At 43.7% G+C, this 18978-nt stretch overlaps 2 protein-coding genes across 6 annotated transcripts in view; one reads left to right on the forward strand and one right to left on the reverse strand.

Moving 5' to 3' along the window:
- Window positions 1–14264, forward strand: part of hdac5 (histone deacetylase 5) — a 27348-nt gene extending 13084 nt beyond the window's left edge. For all 4 annotated transcript variants that reach the window (XM_057014334.1, XM_057014332.1, XM_057014331.1 and 1 more), the window contains 20 exons: window positions 251–367; window positions 492–603; window positions 997–1110; window positions 1199–1392; window positions 1465–1583; window positions 1681–1867; window positions 4307–4415; window positions 5828–5961; window positions 6258–6378; window positions 7132–7181; window positions 7267–7374; window positions 7649–7704; window positions 7786–7873; window positions 8152–8271; window positions 8562–8659; window positions 8791–8909; window positions 8993–9126; window positions 9432–9513; window positions 9591–9774; window positions 10179–14264. In XM_057014334.1, coding sequence (XP_056870314.1) covers window positions 251–367; window positions 492–603; window positions 997–1110; window positions 1199–1392; window positions 1465–1583; window positions 1681–1867; window positions 4307–4415; window positions 5828–5961; window positions 6258–6378; window positions 7132–7181; window positions 7267–7374; window positions 7649–7704; window positions 7786–7873; window positions 8152–8271; window positions 8562–8659; window positions 8791–8909; window positions 8993–9126; window positions 9432–9513; window positions 9591–9774; window positions 10179–10218 — 2286 coding nt within the window. In that variant the 3' untranslated portion in view covers window positions 10219–14264. The remainder of the gene's footprint in view (window positions 1–250; window positions 368–491; window positions 604–996; window positions 1111–1198; window positions 1393–1464; window positions 1584–1680; window positions 1868–4306; window positions 4416–5827; window positions 5962–6257; window positions 6379–7131; window positions 7182–7266; window positions 7375–7648; window positions 7705–7785; window positions 7874–8151; window positions 8272–8561; window positions 8660–8790; window positions 8910–8992; window positions 9127–9431; window positions 9514–9590; window positions 9775–10178) is intronic.
- A 101-nt stretch (window positions 14265–14365) lies between these two features.
- Window positions 14366–18243, reverse strand: pex12 (peroxisomal biogenesis factor 12). Of its 2 annotated transcripts, none has more exons than XM_057014335.1 (4): window positions 17814–18243; window positions 16421–16542; window positions 15394–15929; window positions 14366–15244 (listed from the first exon to the last, which is right to left on the reverse strand). In XM_057014335.1, exons 2-4 carry the CDS (start codon window positions 16538–16540, stop codon window positions 14830–14832), a joined length of 1071 nt encoding a protein of 356 aa, XP_056870315.1. In that variant the 5' UTR covers window positions 16541–16542; window positions 17814–18243; the 3' UTR covers window positions 14366–14829. The 2 variants fall into 2 exon arrangements, with proteins under 2 accessions (XP_056870315.1, XP_056870317.1); XM_057014337.1 differs by lacking the exon at window positions 17814–18243 and adding an exon at window positions 17354–17789.
- Between the last annotated feature and the right edge of the window lie 735 nt (window positions 18244–18978).

Genomic DNA, 18978 nt, shown 5'->3' on the forward strand with positions numbered 1-18978 from the left:
CCTTTCTAACTGTATACGCAATTATGTTGGTAACATCATTCAATAAATGAAGCGTTTCTTAATTGTGTGTGTGTGTGTGTGTGTGTGTGTGTGTGTGTGTGTGTGTGTGTGTGTGTGTGTGTGTGTGTGTGAACCATAACCTGTATCTATAGCATTAACATTTGGGGAAAAACCTGTTGTACATTAGAAATAATGGCTGCCTTGAAAGAAAGTGTCTCAGCTTCTGCTAATTAGTCTTTCTGTGTCACAGCTGCGATCTCTTCATCAGACACTGGGGGCTGATGGGACATTGAGTCCACTGAATCTGTACACCTCACCCTCCTTGCCGAATATTTCCCTGGGCCTCCCTGCCAACACGCACATCACGGTGGGTGAGCCTGTAAAACACATTCACATATATGATATACATGTGCACGCAAAGACACTGTTACCAGAGAGAAAGTTGCCTTGCCCTTGAACGTATGTTTGCAATGATTCTGCCGTATCTGTAGGCCACCCAGAAACTGTCGACCCAGCAAGAAGCTGAGCGTCAAGCCATTCAGTCGCTGCGAGGGGGCGGAGCTCTAACAGGGAAGTTTCTGTCCACATCATCGCTACCTGCAGGTAAGTCCAGCCTTGGTTCCATATGCCAAACTTGTATAATGTAAATAAAACGCAATGGGATATAATAGAAATAAATACATTGTCATTTCTTGAAGGCCATTCTGACTGTAACAGACTGTGACAAATTCCTTTTTGCCAGGCGCTTCTTGGGATCTGAGTTGATCATATTTTCTGTGTTCTGAGCTGTCATGCTTATTTTCAAATCAATCAATGTAAGGCAGTCTGGTCTTCACCAAATGAAACCGCTATGCTGAGTCTTGTCACCGCTGCGTTTGTTTAAGGAAAACACATTTTCAGCTGTGTCACAGATTCTTTGTATCAGCATGCCTAATTTGATGTGTGAGTGTCACCTACTGTGACCTGCTGTCAATTAATAAGGATGGTTCTTTGCAGGAGTGGGACATGATGTGGAAAACCCAGCCCCCAGCTCTCATTCTGCCCATTCCTCGCTGTTGCAGCATGTACTCTTATTGGAGCAGGCCAGACAACAGACTGCTATGCTAGCTGGTAGACACACATGCTCATTAAATTCTATGCTAACATAAATCATTGTCCTACTTTATCCATGTGACTTAACGGATTTTTCCACACTCAGTCCCCATGTACAGCCAGTCACCGCTAGTTACGGCTGAGAGAGGTGTCTCTAGTGGAATGCGAACTGTCAACAAGCTGCCTCGCCATAGGCCATTGGCTCGCACTCAGAGTGCCCCATTGCCCCAGTCCCCTCAGGCCCTACAGCAGCTGGTGGTCCAGCAGCAACACCAGCATTTCCTGGAGAAACACTATAAGGTACTTACACACACACACACACACACACACACACTCTCTCTCTAGAATAATAATATATCCTTGTGTGTAAAGATGCTATCCAAAGGGACAGAACTGCCGAGGCCGCCCCCGACTCACCCAGAGGAGACAGAAGAGGAGTTGACAGAGACCAATGACATGCAGGAGGATGAAATAGTGACAGGGCTTCACAGGTGCAACATTTCAGTCCTCATTAAGCTGTGATCAGATCACTGTTTGTGTGTACTCTACCTGTGTAACATTTTTGTAAACATTGTTTTGACAAATCAGACTTCAGAAAGATGGTTCAGATGACAGCACACACTCCTCAGAGAGACTCGGTGTGCCCGCGAAGGGCGATGAAGAATATGTACATATAAAAGGGGAGAGCACTGAGAGTGAATTGGATGAGGAAGAGGAGGATGATGACAGCGTGCAGCTGCGAGAGGTTGATGAAGACGATCGCGAAGGGTACAAGGTTTGTACATATTTGTCATCCTAAAATTCTCCGAGATTCTGATTCTGATTCTCTGTTGTTGTTCTTTTTCTTGCCTAAGCAGTTGAAACAGTTTTCTAAATATAAAATGTCGAGATATAAATCCTTTACTAATGAAATGAAGAATGTGGGATCACACTAGGGCAGGCGAAATCTCTTTACCATATTAATCACCCAAGACCGATTTCAATCCAAAATCATTGTTTAAATACCATGACCCTCAAAACACATTAGATTTGCATCAGTGTTTAGAATAACTTCCCAAATGTAATTGTACTTTGTCATAATAGTAATAATTCACTGGCTTATTACCACATTTGAAAATAGCTGCATTTTGCAGTGCTGCTGGGCATTTAAAAACAATTGATATGCGCGTATTTAAAAGTTATCCTTGCAGTTATCAGTAGTGCAAGTCTGACTAGAATATGGGGGTAGATAACAAAAATAGACTCTCGAAGTTCCACTCAAACATCCCGGGTCAGTCCTTAACGCACACTTTGATTATGCAGCATCATCCCACGGAGTGATGAATCACAGAGCTGCATCAGTGGTGGATCTGCTTTCTTCTTATCCCCATGTGTGTTGTGTTACTGCTGCTGGGGGTTCGCTGTCTGGCTCTCCACAGCTCTAGTTTAATCCTTTCTACCCGGGTAGTCCCGGGTGTCTTTGCTTTTTAACTCGATTTTCACATTTGGACATCCCGTCAGTATTGATATACAATGAAAACAAGAACTTTTACGAAGTTATCATCTCACAGTTGGTCTTTAAGCCCAGCTTAGTACTGAACTTGAATTCAGCTTCACAAAAATGTTCCATTATTCATTATTCCTGCTTTAAATGGCAAAGTCTTTGTGGAAACCAACCGCACAGCCATAATCTAAATTGAATTGAATGAATTTAAATAGATTTTAATAGATTACAAAACTCTCATCATGACACCATCAAGCAGACTTCACTGAGAGCACTTGTATCAGCTTTTGAGGGCTTTGCCATTTTCCAGCAGAAGAACTGAACCGCATCATCAACGTCATCAGTATGGACGTCAAATGTTGGTGTAACAGGGCTGTGTTTTCACTCAATAGGTTTTTGACGTATTTGAAAAGGAGACCTTGGGAATTTCAGTAAAAGGTGGCTCAAATTAAATAAATAAAAAACCTCTACTTGCTGCTGTGCGCTGTCTGCTCAGCTAGACAGTCAGACTGCAGTGTTGACGATCGCATTCCCTACATTTTTCTAAAGTGAACTTCATATATATTATATAAAGTGCAGTGAAAGCTGAGGTGATTTAATTATTATCCTTATTGGCTTCTTTGAAAACACATCTGACTAATCAGTTGCAAAACTTTACTTAATGAAGTGAAATGAGCAGATTTAGCGACCCTTGAACAGTTTTATAAAGGTTCAGCTTGGAACTCAAATGGGGATTTTAAAGTGACTTTGCTAAATACTGTCTGGACCAGCTGTACATCAGATTATCATCTATGCAAAGATCACAAATTATGTTTGAAGTGTCAAGAAATCCGAGACATGATGTTGATACATGATGAAGAACATTGCGTGGTGTTGTGTTGATGACGCATATATCCGTCCCATGTGAGACCTTTTCTACGGTGAAAGAAAGTGGCCGTTGTAACCTTTGAACATAGTGATGGACATATAGCGCTGCATGGCTGTTTCACTCCCGCGGGGACCTGAACCTTGTTCAGGTTCATGGACCGATCCAGGAATCTGCTGCCAGCGTAGCTTTAGGTCAGAGCCGTGTCACCCGCCAAGACAGTGACTGCACATGGCCACGTTTGACCAGTGTTGGAAATGTTATAATTAGATTTTTAATTAACTTAGGTAAGTTAGAAATACGTTAGAGAAACTTTGGGTAATCACATGTGTAATGAGCTCATTTGTCCTTATTGATATGCGCAGTATAAGGATTCTTCTGGGAGGTGTCCTGTTGAGTCGGACCTCAGAGATTGACATACTCAGTGACGCCACCAGGTGATGACTCACCACTGGTGTCATCACTGTGCGTTTGTGTGTTGATCAGCGTGTGTAAGTGTGTTTTAGTGTCCACCCACACATGATGAGTCACCCTATTCGTGGCAGAGAGCACAGCAACACTCCTATATATAGAAACTACAGAAGTGTGTCTTCAGTGCACATGCACACACACTTTTCTGTCACCTTTGGGGACATTGGAAAAACTGTAACTTCAACTTTGAAAGTTATACTTCAAAAAATGTTATGTGCTCATAAGAAAGATTAATTTACAAAAAGACAGTCTCGATAGATTTTTGGCTGTCAGTTACACATATTTTAGTAGATCAGTGCAGTGAATGGATTGATTCATCTTCTTCATAACTCACAGTCTCTCTCTCTCTCTCTTTCTCTCTCTCACACACGCTTTCTTTCCTCCTTTCACATTAGGCCTTGCAGCTGGGCATGTTCCAGTCCTCGTTGCCCCACAGACCCCTAGGAAGAGCGCAGTCATCTCCTGCAGGCAGTGTCAATCCCATCAAGCACTTTTTCACCACTGGTCAGTGTGTGTGTGTGTGTGTGTGTGCGTGTGTGTGTATGTGTGTTATAGCATGATTAAATGTGTTGGGCATCATCATACTTGTTTCCTAGCAACAGTGAGCTGACTGTTAATTGATGTTTCAAATGAACTACAATGGGAACTCACTGATGCCAGTCAAAGTTGAGTGGCATATATCCATAGATTACATTTGTTTTAATATTAAAACTCATTCACATATACAAGTAAAATGATCCCTGTTACCATATTTATTTGGGCAGTTCTCTCCGGGGTATTAAATGTCCTCACAAAAGACAGAATGGAGTCATACTGAAAGTTAGGAGTAAAGAAAGAATGGCATTCAGCCGCCCTTTAAGTTAATGTTCTCTCCTAGTTGTAGCTCTTCAAGTAAGTTGGTGTCAGCAAAAAAAACCCCAATAAACTGTATGTAAACTATTATAGTTTGAGTATTTTATAACTTTGAGCAATGAATCATTGTAAACTGGTCTTATCCATCCTGCCAAACTCAGCAAATAGTGTTTTACTCATCACGACTAATCCAACTGTTGTTCTTTTACATATTGGCCACAGTATCCAAAAAAGGAAACTTTCTAAGCTATGCTTAGCTGCATTAAATGCCTTTTACTAGGATTTTTATTCATAACAGTCTCTGCGAGCACGGCTTTACAAGACGCCATAAATAATAAACAGAAGCATTCCAGCTGCAGGCAAGGAACCCGTTTACACAACCATAAAACTTCCGCCATTATTATCTAATATCTGGACTTATTGGATTATTCTAGTGATCCTTTAAATGACACTCTGTGATAATATACTTTATCACAGGGGCCATCTGCCCAATTGATGACTGAAATCCAGCAGGGTTTTCTCCACTACCAAGTAGACAACTGCTTTAATCAGGGAAACTTGGAGTAGCTCATTACAGTCAGATAACAGCAGTTCAAATCTGATTAATGGACTGCAACACGTAAACCAGCATTCTTTGGTTGTCAGGCCTGGACTGGCACAGGTAGCTGTAGCAGTGTACTAGCCTGGATCTGCAGAGGACTGGACTGAGAAGCTGAGGGTTGTCAGTTCAAGCAATTCCAAAATTTGGAAGGGGTTCTCGTAGCAGTGAGAGGTTACAGGACACCTTCAGAGCCACGGGGCCCTTGAGTACAGTACCAAACCCCCAAATGCTCACATAGGGCCCTGTGATGAGTTAGCAACTTGTGAAATAAAGATCATATCGCAGGTTTTTACTAGAAATCCAGAAATCATCAAATTATTAGTAGTAGTATTAGCATTATTATCTATATGGCAATAATCACATCAGTAATCTACAAACATCTTGGTGCTTGTGTTGATATAATACTACAGAATAGAGGCCACTGATTCTTCTTGTTCCTCTAATTCTCCATCTCTTCCTGCAGGGCTTGTGTATGACAGTCTGATGTTGAAGCATCAGTGTATATGTGGCAACGCTCACATCCACCCTGAGCATGCTGGGAGGGTGCAAAGCATCTGGTCCAGACTGCAGGAGACAGGCTTACTAGGCCGCTGTGAGGTACTCACTCACTTTCAAATACTCAAATACATATTGAAGGCACGAACTTTGTACAATGATGTGGCACTGCAGGATATGCAGCCGTGCACTGTATAAACACTAGCAGAGTTAAGAGGATAAAAGTGAGGAGGAAGTCTTTAAAGGCTAAGCTCATTTAGTGTTTAGCTGAAATACCTCTTTTAATCACTGCACAAGAAAAAGTGATCCCAGGGTTGCAATTACATGTAAAGAGTTGCTTCCGTTTTTATATATGTTTAAAGTTATTTATGTGTGTGTGTGTGGATTTATATTAACAGAGGATTCGTGGGCGGAAAGCATCTCTAGATGAGATCCAGTCTGTCCATTCAGAGTTCCACACTCTGCTCTATGGAACCAGTCCGCTGAACCGACACAAGCTCGACCATAAGAAGCTCTTAGGTAGCTGTCTGTCTGTCTGTCTGTCTGTCTGTCTGTCTGTCTGCCTGCCTGCCTGCCTGCCTGCCTGCCTACCTGTCTGTCTCTGCCTGCCTGCCTGCCTGTCTGTCTCTGTTTGCCTGCCTGCCTGCCTGTCTACCTGTCTGTCTCTGTCTGCCTGCCTGCCTGCCTGCCTGTCTACCTGTCTGTCTCTGTCTACCTGTCTGCCTGCCTGCCTGCCTGTCTACCTGTCTGTCTCTGTCTGCCTGCCTGCCTGTCTACCTGTCTGTCTCTGCCTGCCTGCCTGCCTGTCTACCTGTCTACCTGTCTGCCTGCCTGTCTACCTGTCTGCCTGCCTGCCTGCCTACCTGTCTGCCTGCCTGCCTGCCTGCCTGCCTGTCTGCCTGCCTGCCTGCCTGCCTGCCTGCCTGCCTGTCTACCTGTCTGCCTGCCTATCTACCTGTCTGCCTGCCTGCCTGCCTCCCTGTCTGCCTGCCTGCCTGCCTCCCTGTCTGTCTGCCTGCCTGCCTGCTGCCTGCCTGCCTGCCTCCTGTCTGTCTGCCTGCCTGCCTGTCTGGCTGTTGTAAATGTAGCACATCATAGGTAAACGTCACTGTGCTCCATTTCAATGCACATTTTGATTGGATGACCTTGCTGTTGTTTACTGATGTGTGTTGTTTAGCATTCAGAGCTAAACTTTACACAAAAGACTCCAGCAGCAGGCTGAACGCTAACACCATTTGCAGAAAACCCATGACCTCTGCTTGACTGTTTCAGGGCCGATCAGCCAGAAGATGTACGCTGTGCTTCCCTGTGGAGGAATCGGGGTGAGGCTGCTTCTCTGCCACACCTGGCTGACTCATCTGCGCCTGCCTGCACTTCATCAATACATTTTTATGCTTCCTTCTGCAGGTTGACAGTGACACCGTGTGGAACGAGATGCACTCGTCGTCGGCGGTCCGCATGGCGGTCGGCTCCGTCATCGAGCTTGCTTTCAGAGTAGCAGCCGGAGAGCTGAAGGTAAGCTGTGACCAACACCTTCCTGTTAGTTAACTTGAGATCAGAGACCTTCCAGACTCTTTCATATCAAATCTAAAAATGTTTACCATAACTGACTAATGCAAAGTCCATTTTGTGTCAGTGACAGCAGATATTGATTAGTGGGACTGTATGATTAGTGTGTACTGCATTCCATTTCAATTCTCTTAGTTGTACATTTCAGAGGCTTATGAACTATGTAAGTGAGTGTAGCTTTGGGATATTTGGCTAACGTCTCCTCGTGTGTCTGTTTCAGAATGGGTTTGCAGTGGTGCGTCCTCCAGGACACCATGCTGAGGAGTCCACCGCCATGTCAGTGCACACAGCTTAATTACTGTATCCACATGACAGGCTGCCACTTCATTAATGTTGTTTTTGCATTGTGTCGTATAGGGGATTCTGCTTCTTTAATTCAGTAGCAATCACAGCCAAGCTGCTACAGCAAAAGATGGGAGTGGGCAAGATCCTTATTGTGGATTGGGTGAGTGAATTGCACGCAGGAAGTTAAAATAAACACCAATGTAGGAATGATAAAGTTACAGAGCCTAAAGATCACAAGATTGTTGGACCCCCACATTCTAGGTAAAACGGAGTAGAAGACACGCACACAGACAAATCAACAATCTGAAAATGGAAAAAATACTCACAAAATCCAATACGGAAGGAGTAAAATGTGCAGTACAATGTTCATCACGGTGTATCTGTGTTCTAACAAGACTTTGACCTTCTCTCTTATTCCTCTGTGACCTGTCACTGCAGGATATTCATCATGGCAATGGCACCCAGCAGGCCTTCTACAGTGATCCCAACGTCCTCTATATCTCCCTTCATCGCTATGACGATGGAAACTTCTTCCCTGGCAGTGGAGCTCCCGAGGAGGTACACACACCCACACACATCGTAGTATTTCTATCCTTTATTGATATAACCAGTTCCCCACCCTGTTGCTTATGTCTTACTGTAACTCTAATCTTAACTTTAAAAACAAGTCGTAACCCTCAAACAGATCTTGAAGTTGTAAGGAACAGTCAAAAGGTCCTCACTTCCCAAATATGTCCTCACTTTGCAGATTAAATGCCCATTCTGGCTCTCATTACACAGCATGTACAACAACATCACACAAAGAGTGGGAGAGAGTAATACGCTGTTGCCATCCCGTGTCTCTGCAGGTGGGGTCAGGTGGAGGCAATGGTTTTAATGTAAACATAGCATGGACTGGAGGGGTGGAGCCACCGATGGGTGATGTGGAGTACCTCAATGCCTTTAGGTATACATCAAAAATGTACATTTCTGGAGTCAGAAAAGATGTAAAATAATAAAATAAAGCAAGTGATTGACTGACTGCTGGTGTGTAAAATACACTCATACACTCTTTCACTGTACCGGGTGTGTGCACAGGTATGTGGTGATGCCCATTGCCCAGCATTTCAGTCCAGATGTGGTTCTGGTGTCTGCTGGTTTCGACGCAGTGGAGGGTCACCAGTCTCCACTGGGAGGATACAACGTCTCTGCCAAATGTGAGCATAACCACAACATTTCTTTGACATGATTGTTGAGTGCTGTGATGTGTTCCTTGACCGTCACGACTGCGCGTTGGCAGGTTTTGGGCAGCTAACCCAACTGCTCATGGGTCTGGCGGGAGGGCGCATTGTTATGGCGCTGGAGGGCGGCCATGACCTCACCGCTATCTGCGACGCATCCGAATCCTGTGTTTCTGCTCTGCTGGGAGACCTGGTGAGACGGTTAGAATGTCAGCGAGTGATTCATGTCGGCCAGCATTGCTCTGCAGGTGTTGGCCATTCATTCTCAGAACACAGTCCTCAGGATAAACAGGTCATTAATGCTCACTGCATTGTGCGTTTGGATGGTCCAATTCCACAAAAGTGGGGTGGGATGTATAGAACCCCTGTTTTCCTAATGGGTAATAGGATATTCAGGGCAACAGAATATTACAACAGAATCTCAGTCAGAGCTTTGTGGTGATGCGTTTGGATGTACTGTATATAAAAGTTTTAATCACTTCATTTATCTGTTTGTAGTCTGACTCCGCATTTCAGTGGCCCCAGGAGAAGCCATGTCCGAAAGCTTGGGCCTCGCTTGAGAGAGTTATTGAGATCCAGGGTAAGAAATACACCCCCCCCCATGCAGAAAATATTCCCAGAAATAAAGAGAATGTATAAATCTCGCTGTTCTTCCAGGTAAACACTGGCCTTGCCTCCAGAGTTTGTCTCATACCAGCACTCACTCGCTATCAGATGCTCCCAAGGCAGCGCAGGGCCAGTCGGAGGATGAGGCAGAGACTGTCAGCGCTATGGCGTCTCTCAGTGTTGATGTGGAGCAGCAGCAGCAGACCTCTGATCTCAGCTCCATGGAAACGAGCAGGTCAGCAGCCCCGTGCGACACTTAAAAGACCACATAAGAAGCAGGCAAAATGTGCCGCTCGCCGTCTGATGTATTTCCCCGACAGGTATTAATCGGGTCAGATAAAACGATATTTCAGTTAACAACAATAGTTTTTACAACTTTACAACAGTGTGAGATAAGTTGACGACTAAAATAAGTAAAAAACCTATTCAATACCACGGTGAGTTATCAGCTATTGCTAATATTTATGTAAATCTGGTGTATCTACCAATAACGAACCTGGTTATTGATGAGTTGTTCCAGGTCACCAAAGTTAAAGTCTTTCATCAATAGTGACAGAATTGTCCGACGTGAGGAGACATCGAAGCAGGATGTGGTAATTCTAGTCTTTCAAACTGAATGCAGCACATGTGGGTCCTCAGGTCTACGGAGGAGCCGATGGAGGAAGAGCCTGTACTGTAGGAGGAGCGTTACAGCAACCACACTCAACCTCCACGCTCACCTCCTTGTGGCACCTCCTCTTCCTCTCCCTATTCCTCCACAGAGTGTGTGTAGGTGTACACACAGACACACAGATGCCGAATGGAATAGTGTGGATTACTCTGATTGGCTGAGGAAAACCATGCGGAGCAGGAGAAGATGGGGCTGTGAAAACACTTTTCTAACGGTTCAGGGTTGGAGAAGCAGGCACCGTGTCTGCAGCTCCATGGAAACCAAACAAAGACAGGGCCAGCAAGGAGAGGTTTCCCGCACACCTGTAAAAGGCACCACTGATTCTGTCTTACTATTTGTCCTCATACTTTTGTATCTAAGACGGAGGAAAACCTTGGTTCGAATCCCATCAGCAGAACGCCAAGCAGACGACTTGTCTTTTGGAGCATACGCGGGACAGGATGGACGCACATTAAGAACTTTGATTTAAAAATGTACAGACGCCAGAGGAGGAACTAGATGCCTTTAAAAGAAACACCCACAGAAACACCATGGCCGCAGCACCTCAGCTAACCAACCAGCCAAACGGAACTGAAGAAACACTGATAGACACACATGTTTCTGTTGTTTCAGTCCATTTATCAGTCCTTGTTTCTTCATCTGGATGCCTTAATTTGTTCTTTTCTCACTATTTAGCAACACTGACAAGGACACGAGGGAGCGAGTGATACAAATCTCTAGTGAGAAACATTCAAACTGCTGAGAATGAATCGTTACCTAACACTACAGAAATGTTACCAGATGTTCCCAAGGATCGATGAAAGTCCGCTAAAGCCATACATGCAACATATCCAGTAAGTCTTTGTTAAAAGTAAGATTTTTTTTGTCACAGGATCCTTTTTTTATTTTTAGCAGCATTCATTGTTCGACATACAGTGCTGTCTGTACGACCCTCGCGTCATGTGACCTGAGCCTCGTCTCCTGTTCTCTGGGAGGGGGGGTTGGCACATTTAAATGCCACAAAGACCACCGCACCCATCTCGTTTTATCTCCTTGTTTATTCAGACTCGAGTATTTCCTGTTTTGGGTAAATACCCACCCCATCTTTTGCCCGGCATTTACATACGTTAGGACGGACTCGTGGTCACTCTTTTCTATATCTGTACATACACTTATGTATAAAAACACAGTCCTCTCTTTTGTACAAAATGAGAAAAAAAATCTATATAAATGCATATATATTATGTAAATGTCAACATTGTTTATTCCAATCAGATTGGGTCTATGAATATATATTATATTTGGAGAAATGTTTTAAAGATTAAGCTGTTCGACAGAGAGTAAGCACATGGTCTGATGTCATCAGGCCACAACCTGTTTGTTAGTTTGTTTACAGATGTTTAAGGTGGCTTGATCATTGATCGTCTATTTAAAGATGGACAACATGAGACCTCCTCCAAAGTGAAGCAAAAACATCGCTCCCTAGCGGTTGGCACGGGGGTCATAAATCCATCCCATAGTTATTTGATGCTCTAGGAAGGGGCCCTAAATGTAATCTGTTCCCTGCTTGGGCCTTGACCACGGCTCCACAACTCTCATTTGCCAGATGTTACTTTACGAGGCGTCAATGAGTTTAATTCATTTGCATAGGCAGTGCTGCCACCTACAGGCATTCACATGCAAACACATCCAAAACACGACAAAATACAGCAGGTTTGTCAGGTGATGATTTAGGAATCATCTGACCCAGGACCAGTTTCTGAATTAATAAGCAATATGAATCCCCCATCAAAATGGTAATAAATCTTTGCCAATATCTGTTATAACATTTGCGATAAAAGAATCCACTCCCTCTCTCTCCCCGGTGATGGTAACTCAACCACATTGTAACTAAAATGGTGATTCGGGGGTAATTGTCTTGTTGCGGTCAATATCAGCAGGTGCTCCTATCACCTCATCACTATTAATCACGTGCTGCCAAAGATACCACTCAGTCTCACAAACATCACAGCAACTTTCATAAAGGTAAAAAATCAGGTTCTGGTCACTTGTTACTGAGCTTTTCTTCAAAAGGTCTTATGGACAGTCTGACATGTCATTTCAGCCTCACTTTTCTGAGCGTTGCAGGCCCGTTCACGGCGCTCATGCTGCTACCAACAGGACTGTCGTGTTAGTATTTTACAAGGCTAACAAACAGCGCTGTGGCTTGCATGATCTCCAGAACGACACGCCTATTTATTGAGCATTTTCTAAGCGATTGACTGTTTTGGGGTTTATTTTTAGAAGCGATTTATCCCACATTGTCCAGGTTACCTGGCATCAGAAGGTGTTTTACGTAGAGTGGTGGCCTTGGCTTGATGAGCATTAGCTTTTGAGCGTTGCAGCCCGTGATGGCAGATGTCAACTGCAGCACAAAAGTTCCAAATAAAGGCAACTTGTGGGAAAAGTGTGCAGCAATAAACACACTGAAAATCAGCCACTTCAACAGTTCATCCAGTTGGGTCGCTTTGACGTCAAAGTTGTATTTCCAGCTTCACATAATTGTATTTCTGGCCATAAAATTAGGTTGAACGCTATAGATCTGGCAGATGGAAGTAGAGTTGAGCAGTAGGTTTTCTGAAGGCATGTGTGAACAGTAATCAATTTAAAGAATACAGAATAACAGAATTCTGCGACATCGGGTAAATTGGAGTGTGTGACCCAATATTTTGCCTGTTCAAAAAATACTAAATGTCTTTCTACCAAAATGATCCTGATACTTTTTGCAAGAAAAGAAGCTGCTAACTCGCCTGAGCAGACAGACTTTCCAATACACATGACCACAGGGCTGGTGCAACAGCAGCACAAACCCTCAACACATCTGTAAAATACGGCTGTTTAGGCCATTGGGGTGAAACATAAATTCTAAGTGTGTGACTGAAAAGAGTCTATTTTTTAAAGAACTGCGGGATCCATTATTCCTGTGTCCATGTCACTCATGCCAGCACACCTTTAGAACCTTCTCAGAGCCATGTTCTTGTTGTGACGCGGACGCTCTAAACTGAAGCACTGCTGCCACCTGGCGGTCAGCATCGGTCACTCCTAAATAATCGCCTCGACAGTTTAAACTGCTGTGTGTTTTGTTTTGTTTTGTTTTGAAGGATTCCAGCACTTTCGCGTCATTACAAACTGTCAGCCCAAACTACAAAGATACGAGTAACTAAACGACTCTTTAAAGATTTCAGGTGTCGTTAATGGGCTGAACGGTGGATGTTCTACGTTTTTTCATGTAAATCTGTTTATTGTCTTCAGTCATGATGTAACGTAGCCCAGAGGTTACACAGCTTACTGTTATATCACACACACACACACACACACACACACACACACACACACACACACACACACACTAAAGCGGACTGCACATTTTCAGACAGACAGTTTTGCTCCAATATTGTATATTACTCTATGTTTGATACTGTGGTGTACATGTACTGTCCTCCTATGATGCCGTGTGGAGTGGGAGGGTTTCCTTTGGACTTGGGTGATAACGGGTGAAACACCACCTCCTCTTTCTCTCTTTTAACTCCTTGTGTTCTTGAGGGGTGACAGTCTGTTACATTTCTCATCTGGTTGAAATGTCCTCGGGGTGGAGGGCAAACACGTCGTCTCTTGGGTCTGATCACAAGCACATTCCTGACTATTCTCTGTGCTGTCATTTGAATCCCGACTCTTTCTTGTTGAGATACATGTGTCCAGTTCTTGCTAACTCACATGTATATAATGTGCATATATGTGTACACACGTGCAATACACAAGCAATCTATTACTGTGACTATTATTGCTTTTTCTTTCGGCTCTTTGTTTTGATTCCCGTCCGGATTTTCTTGTTGATGGATTGTGTTGCAGGAGCCTAAAAGGGAAGGTGACGCGATTCTTCACACGTGTCGTTTCAGGGGTTTGCGGACATTTTAATGAAGATATTTTTTAATACCGTCACTGTAATTTTGTGACCTTAATCCTGGTTATCTGTTTTTTTAAGTGGGTCTGTGGTCAAACTTTGTCTGGAAACTCAATAAAGCAATTCACCAATGTCATATTGCACAGTCGCTTCTAGGATTTGAGCCAATATTCTGCACAGGATGGTCTTTTTTTTCCAGATTTACCAATGCGGTGAAGCGGTAAAAGAGACACAACAGATACTTATACTTTTAAAAACACATCAATTTCAAAGGTTCTTTTGCGGTGGTCAAATTGTTTAACTGTTTACCTGAAATCGAATGTTCCTTCTGGACATAAATGGGAGAGTCATCCCATTTTTAATACAATATGGTCACAATTGGTCAGAATCCTTGTGGGTGACAACTTGCATTAAGAAAAACATTGCCCGCATTTTGAGTAAAAATGACATGAATCAGCGGTGCTTTCGACATGTGCCAGATTGGGTTTTTTTTGTGATAAATTGTCCCAATATTAGGAACAACCAGTAACCGTTAGTAACCGTTTAATACATTACATATACATTTGTACACATCAGATTTAGAATTGGTGTGAAAAAACAATCATGTAAAAAAAAAAAAAAAGCTTAATCAACAAATATCAGAGTTGACTTTAAAAATAAGGCCACAGTCCTCAGCAGGAAGTCTTCAGAGTTCAAGAGTTCTAACAATCCGGTGAGTAGATCTTAATCAGGTGCTGCAGTTCACTGGGGTACCCGGTAACCGGGCAACGGCGGTTGGCCTTCACGTACGTGTAAATGCAGCGGTAGCAGAAGACGTAACCGGATGTGGACAAAATGGTGGCGTTTGCGCGAAGGCAGTGACAGAGCGGGCAGGTCCTCTTGTGGTGAACGGTCGTGGCCCTTGGAGAGTCCGGGCTGCTCTGGTCCTCCTGCAGGTGGAGGGGAGCAGGGGGGACAGGCATGGACGTGAGCGCTTTGACGGTGCTCTGGTTGTCTGAGGAGTACCACCATTCCAGGAACTGCAGGAAGAAGACACCCAGGGAGAGGGAGGTGGAGAGAGACACGGCCACACCCCTGGCAGCTTGTGACATCAGCTGCCACGCTCTCTGCCCAAAGCTGCAAAAACCACAGAAGGTTAAATCACCACAGATTTGTTCTATTACTCGTTATGTGTATCACTTTTTAGGGGGAATTGTGAACTGCCCCTCTAAATGACATCTGTGCTTTAAAAAACCCAGAGAATAAAAAGTTGAATTGTGCTGTACCTGCCCTTAGCCGGCATCTCAGGTCTGCCAGCCATTAGCTCCATGTCCTGTATGTCTCGGGCGGTGAGGCGTGCCAGTCTGACCCTGGCGACCCACAGCAGGGGACTGTGGTTCTTGGAAACTCCAAACACAAAGAGCAGTTGGTGGAGGAAGGCCCAGAGGTGCCAAGCTGAGCTGATGTAGGGGTAGGCTGCCACAGCTGCTCGGTACAGCCTCTGGCTCCTGCTCTGTGCCAGCCGGATGGAGAAGTCCTCCTCGTCCCGCTGCCGCGCCAGTGTGGCCTCCAGCTTTGCCCGCAGGTACGGCACCAGGCACAGGAGGAGAAGAGAGCACCAGTGTGACTTCCTGTTCAAGCCAAGACGGACAGGAAGTCCCCGACCTGCTGGGACTCTCTTCAAGCCGTAGAAGTTCTCAGAGAAAGAGGCGCTGCAATGAGACAAGAAGTGGTTCTGCAAGAGAAGGTCCAGCAGCAGGTAGAGCTCGTCGAAGCGTTGCCACAGGACGCCAAAACGGGATGGGTGGGACTCGGCCAGAACCTGCCAGGTGGAGCACATGGGTTTGTTAGTATCAGCCCCACTATAACGGAGGTCCCTGTTGCAGTTACATTAATATGCTTCACTCTCTAAATGTAGGTTTAAGGAATAAAACATGAGAACCATGTTTGATAACCTCTCTCATTCTGGACATTCAAATCATTATAGTGAATAAAAAGATCAAATACACTTTTTTTCTTTAAAAAGGGTTCCATGTTTCCCACTTTTTCTTCTTGTGTTTAAAGATTTAACAAAAATGAAGAAAATGGAGGTTCGTGACAGTCAATGATCTTAGTCACACAGGTGGAAGAACTCTCCTCTTCAGCTTAAAACTGTGGCATTGTTGGACTTTCTTGAAGAAGTTTCACCATCAAACCTCTTTAGCTCTTTAACCATCACAGATTCTCTCCACTCAGAAGTGTTGAAGCCTTTTGGATGAGGTGAAATCCTCAAAAAACTCATGAGCGTTGATTCTAAAAAGCTGACGGACTCACTTTGACAGCGTGCCTCAGGGCCGGTTTAACCGCCTCCATCAGAGACTCCTGAGCCAGGACCTCAAAAATGGACGGCTGCTCGTTGGCAGTGGAGGTAAGGTGAGCTCCGGCCTCCGCCATGGCTGCCCAACAATAAGCATTTGGCAATTAATGGCAATATATGCAACATTATCAAATCAATCTTTATTTATATAGCATCTTATACAATCAAAATTGTTTCAAGGTGCTTTCCAGGATCCCAGGGCCTAACCCCCAACAAGCAACAGTGGCAAGGAAAAACTCCCCTTTAACAGGAAGAAACCTTGAGCAGGACCAGGCTCATGTAGGGAGACCCTCCTGGGGGACGGGGACGGGGACGGGGACGGGGACAGGGTAGGGTAGGGTAGGGTAGGGTAGGGTAGGGTAGGGGAGGGGAGGCCAGGCCATGACCCAGTGGGGTGACAGAGGCCTGTCAGGTGATCATGTTTCCGGACCCCGGCAGCCTTGGCCTATAACAGCATAGCTAAGATGTGACCTAACGATTAGACGACCCCCTAAGTATGATAATTTGTCTGTCTATGATAATAACTGGAGCTACTGAATTAGTAACAATTAGCTTTTTCAAAGAGGAAGGTTTTAAGTCTGAAGTAGCGATGGAGTCAGCCTCCCGTACCCGGACAGGGAGCTGGTTCCATAGCGGGGGGGCCTGGTAGCTAAATGCTCGGCCCCCCATTCTACTCCTAGAAACTCTGGGAACCACAAATAGACCAGCATTCTGAGAGCGGAGCGGTCTATTGGGCTGGTAAGGTATCACTAGCTCCTCCAGGTAGGATGGAGCTAGGCCTCTGAGGACCTTGTAGGTCAAAAGAAGGGTTTTAAAAATTATTCTAAATTTAACGGGCAGCCAATGAAGCAACGCCATTACAGGAGTTATGTGATCTCTTTTGTCAATACCTGTCAGAACTCTGGCTGCAGCAATTTGGATCAACTGGAGGCTTCTTAAAGAGGTGTTTGGACACCCTGATAATAAAGAATTACAATAGTCCAGCCTGGAAGTAACAAATGCATGGACTAACTTTTCAGCATCAAATTCTGCCTTGTACAGTCAAATATAAACGTGTATTACAGTGGATGATTCCATTTCTCCTGTGAGGACTCAACAGAACCTTTGTTTACATTATTAATGGAAGCAAATAAAGCTGCATGCGCTTATATTAAAAGACAAACAATCAAAGCATATATGCAATTACTTTCCATTTAACATGCATTTTTTCGTGAAAAATAACTGGATTTAAGTCACATCATAAATAGTGTAAGTTGTTCAATTATATAATGTAGCATTTCCGTTTAATCATCGTTGAAAATGAACAGTTTTGTTCTTTATGCCTTTACAAGAAGTTTATATTATACTCACCGCTGCAAAATTAAGTCCCACTTTCTGTCATTAAATTTGCACGGTGGAAACTGGGAAAATCACCTGAGCTCTGACATTAATTCATCATATTTATGTCAATCTTTGAACGCATCCAGTGCAGTATTTTATTATTTGTTACAGCCAAATCCAACTTTAGAAGAACTGACAGGACGCGGCTGGTAAAAACTGTAATCAAACGACTTTAACGAGGCAGGTGGCTCTGTCATTAGCTTTTCTTTACCGCCTCTGAGTCGCAAAACTGCACCGAATGACTGATGTTTCTGCCCCGCGATGCAGCCACGTTTCAATCAAACTAGTTTAAAAGTCTTTGTTCTGGACTGAAATGATGGTAAAAACTGTGCCCATTAGCAATTCTTCATTGCCATAATTCTCTTCTTCGCCTTCTTTTTCTTCTTCTTCTTAGGTTTTCTTCTTCGTAGGTTTTCTTCTTCTTCGACTACCGCTACTTCTGAGACTGCGACACCTGCTGTTCGGAGTTGTAATGCACTTGTTAGGGTATCAAGATAGATCCTAAAGATATGAAGCACACTCAGGACCAAACGTTCATTAGAAAAAAGAAAACATAAAGGTTCTGATGCTGAAATACAACAAGTGTAATCATTTTCATCTTGGACTTAGGGTGAAATATAGATAAATTACACATGACTTCAAAGCTTGTCAATAATTTAATGATACACTTTTTTTGTTCATTTTTTTGAGTGTTTTAAAAATCTTATGAGCTAGAATTTTCTGATAATAAATAGATTGTCAAAACAGTTATTTGTTTATTTTTTTTTATTCTTAAGTTTTGGTTTGAGATATCTAAGTTGATCTCAAATATTGTTCTCAACCCCACCCCCCAAAATACTATATTAGAATGAAATGTTACTGTAAGGTTAATTATAAACCTTTAACATGTCTGTTCAATTTTTGCCAATCCCTACAAAACAGAAAAGGTGATGCAAAATTTTTTAGCTATTAAAAAAATGTTAAAAAGCTGCACTGAAAACCTTTTCTTTTATACTACCAAGTCATGTTGCGCCCACCCTAAAAAGGACTATTGCATCACTTTGAAGTCTGAATCCACAGTTCCATTGTGCAGTTGGGAACATCAGTTACCCAACTCAGAAATCTCGTGGGAAAAGAAAATAAATAACCTGAATAA

Source organism: Takifugu flavidus, chromosome 18, assembly GCF_003711565.1.
Source record: "Takifugu flavidus isolate HTHZ2018 chromosome 18, ASM371156v2, whole genome shotgun sequence".
In the NCBI taxonomy this organism is placed as follows: domain Eukaryota; kingdom Metazoa; phylum Chordata; class Actinopteri; order Tetraodontiformes; family Tetraodontidae; genus Takifugu; species Takifugu flavidus.

Bases quoted from the DNA above. Each gene is read 5' to 3' on its own strand.
- pex12 (XM_057014335.1), bottom strand. From the start codon at position 16,540: ATGGCGGAGGCCGGAGCTCACCTTACCTCCACTGCCAACGAGCAGCCG. The intron at 15,930-16,420 runs GTGAGTCCGTCA...TCCACCTGGCAG, and splicing joins CCCTGAGGCACGCTGTCAAA to GTTCTGGCCGAGTCCCACCC. The intron at 15,245-15,393 runs GTACAGCACAAT...TGGTTTTTGCAG, and splicing joins GAGATGCCGGCTAAGGGCAG to CTTTGGGCAGAGAGCGTGGC.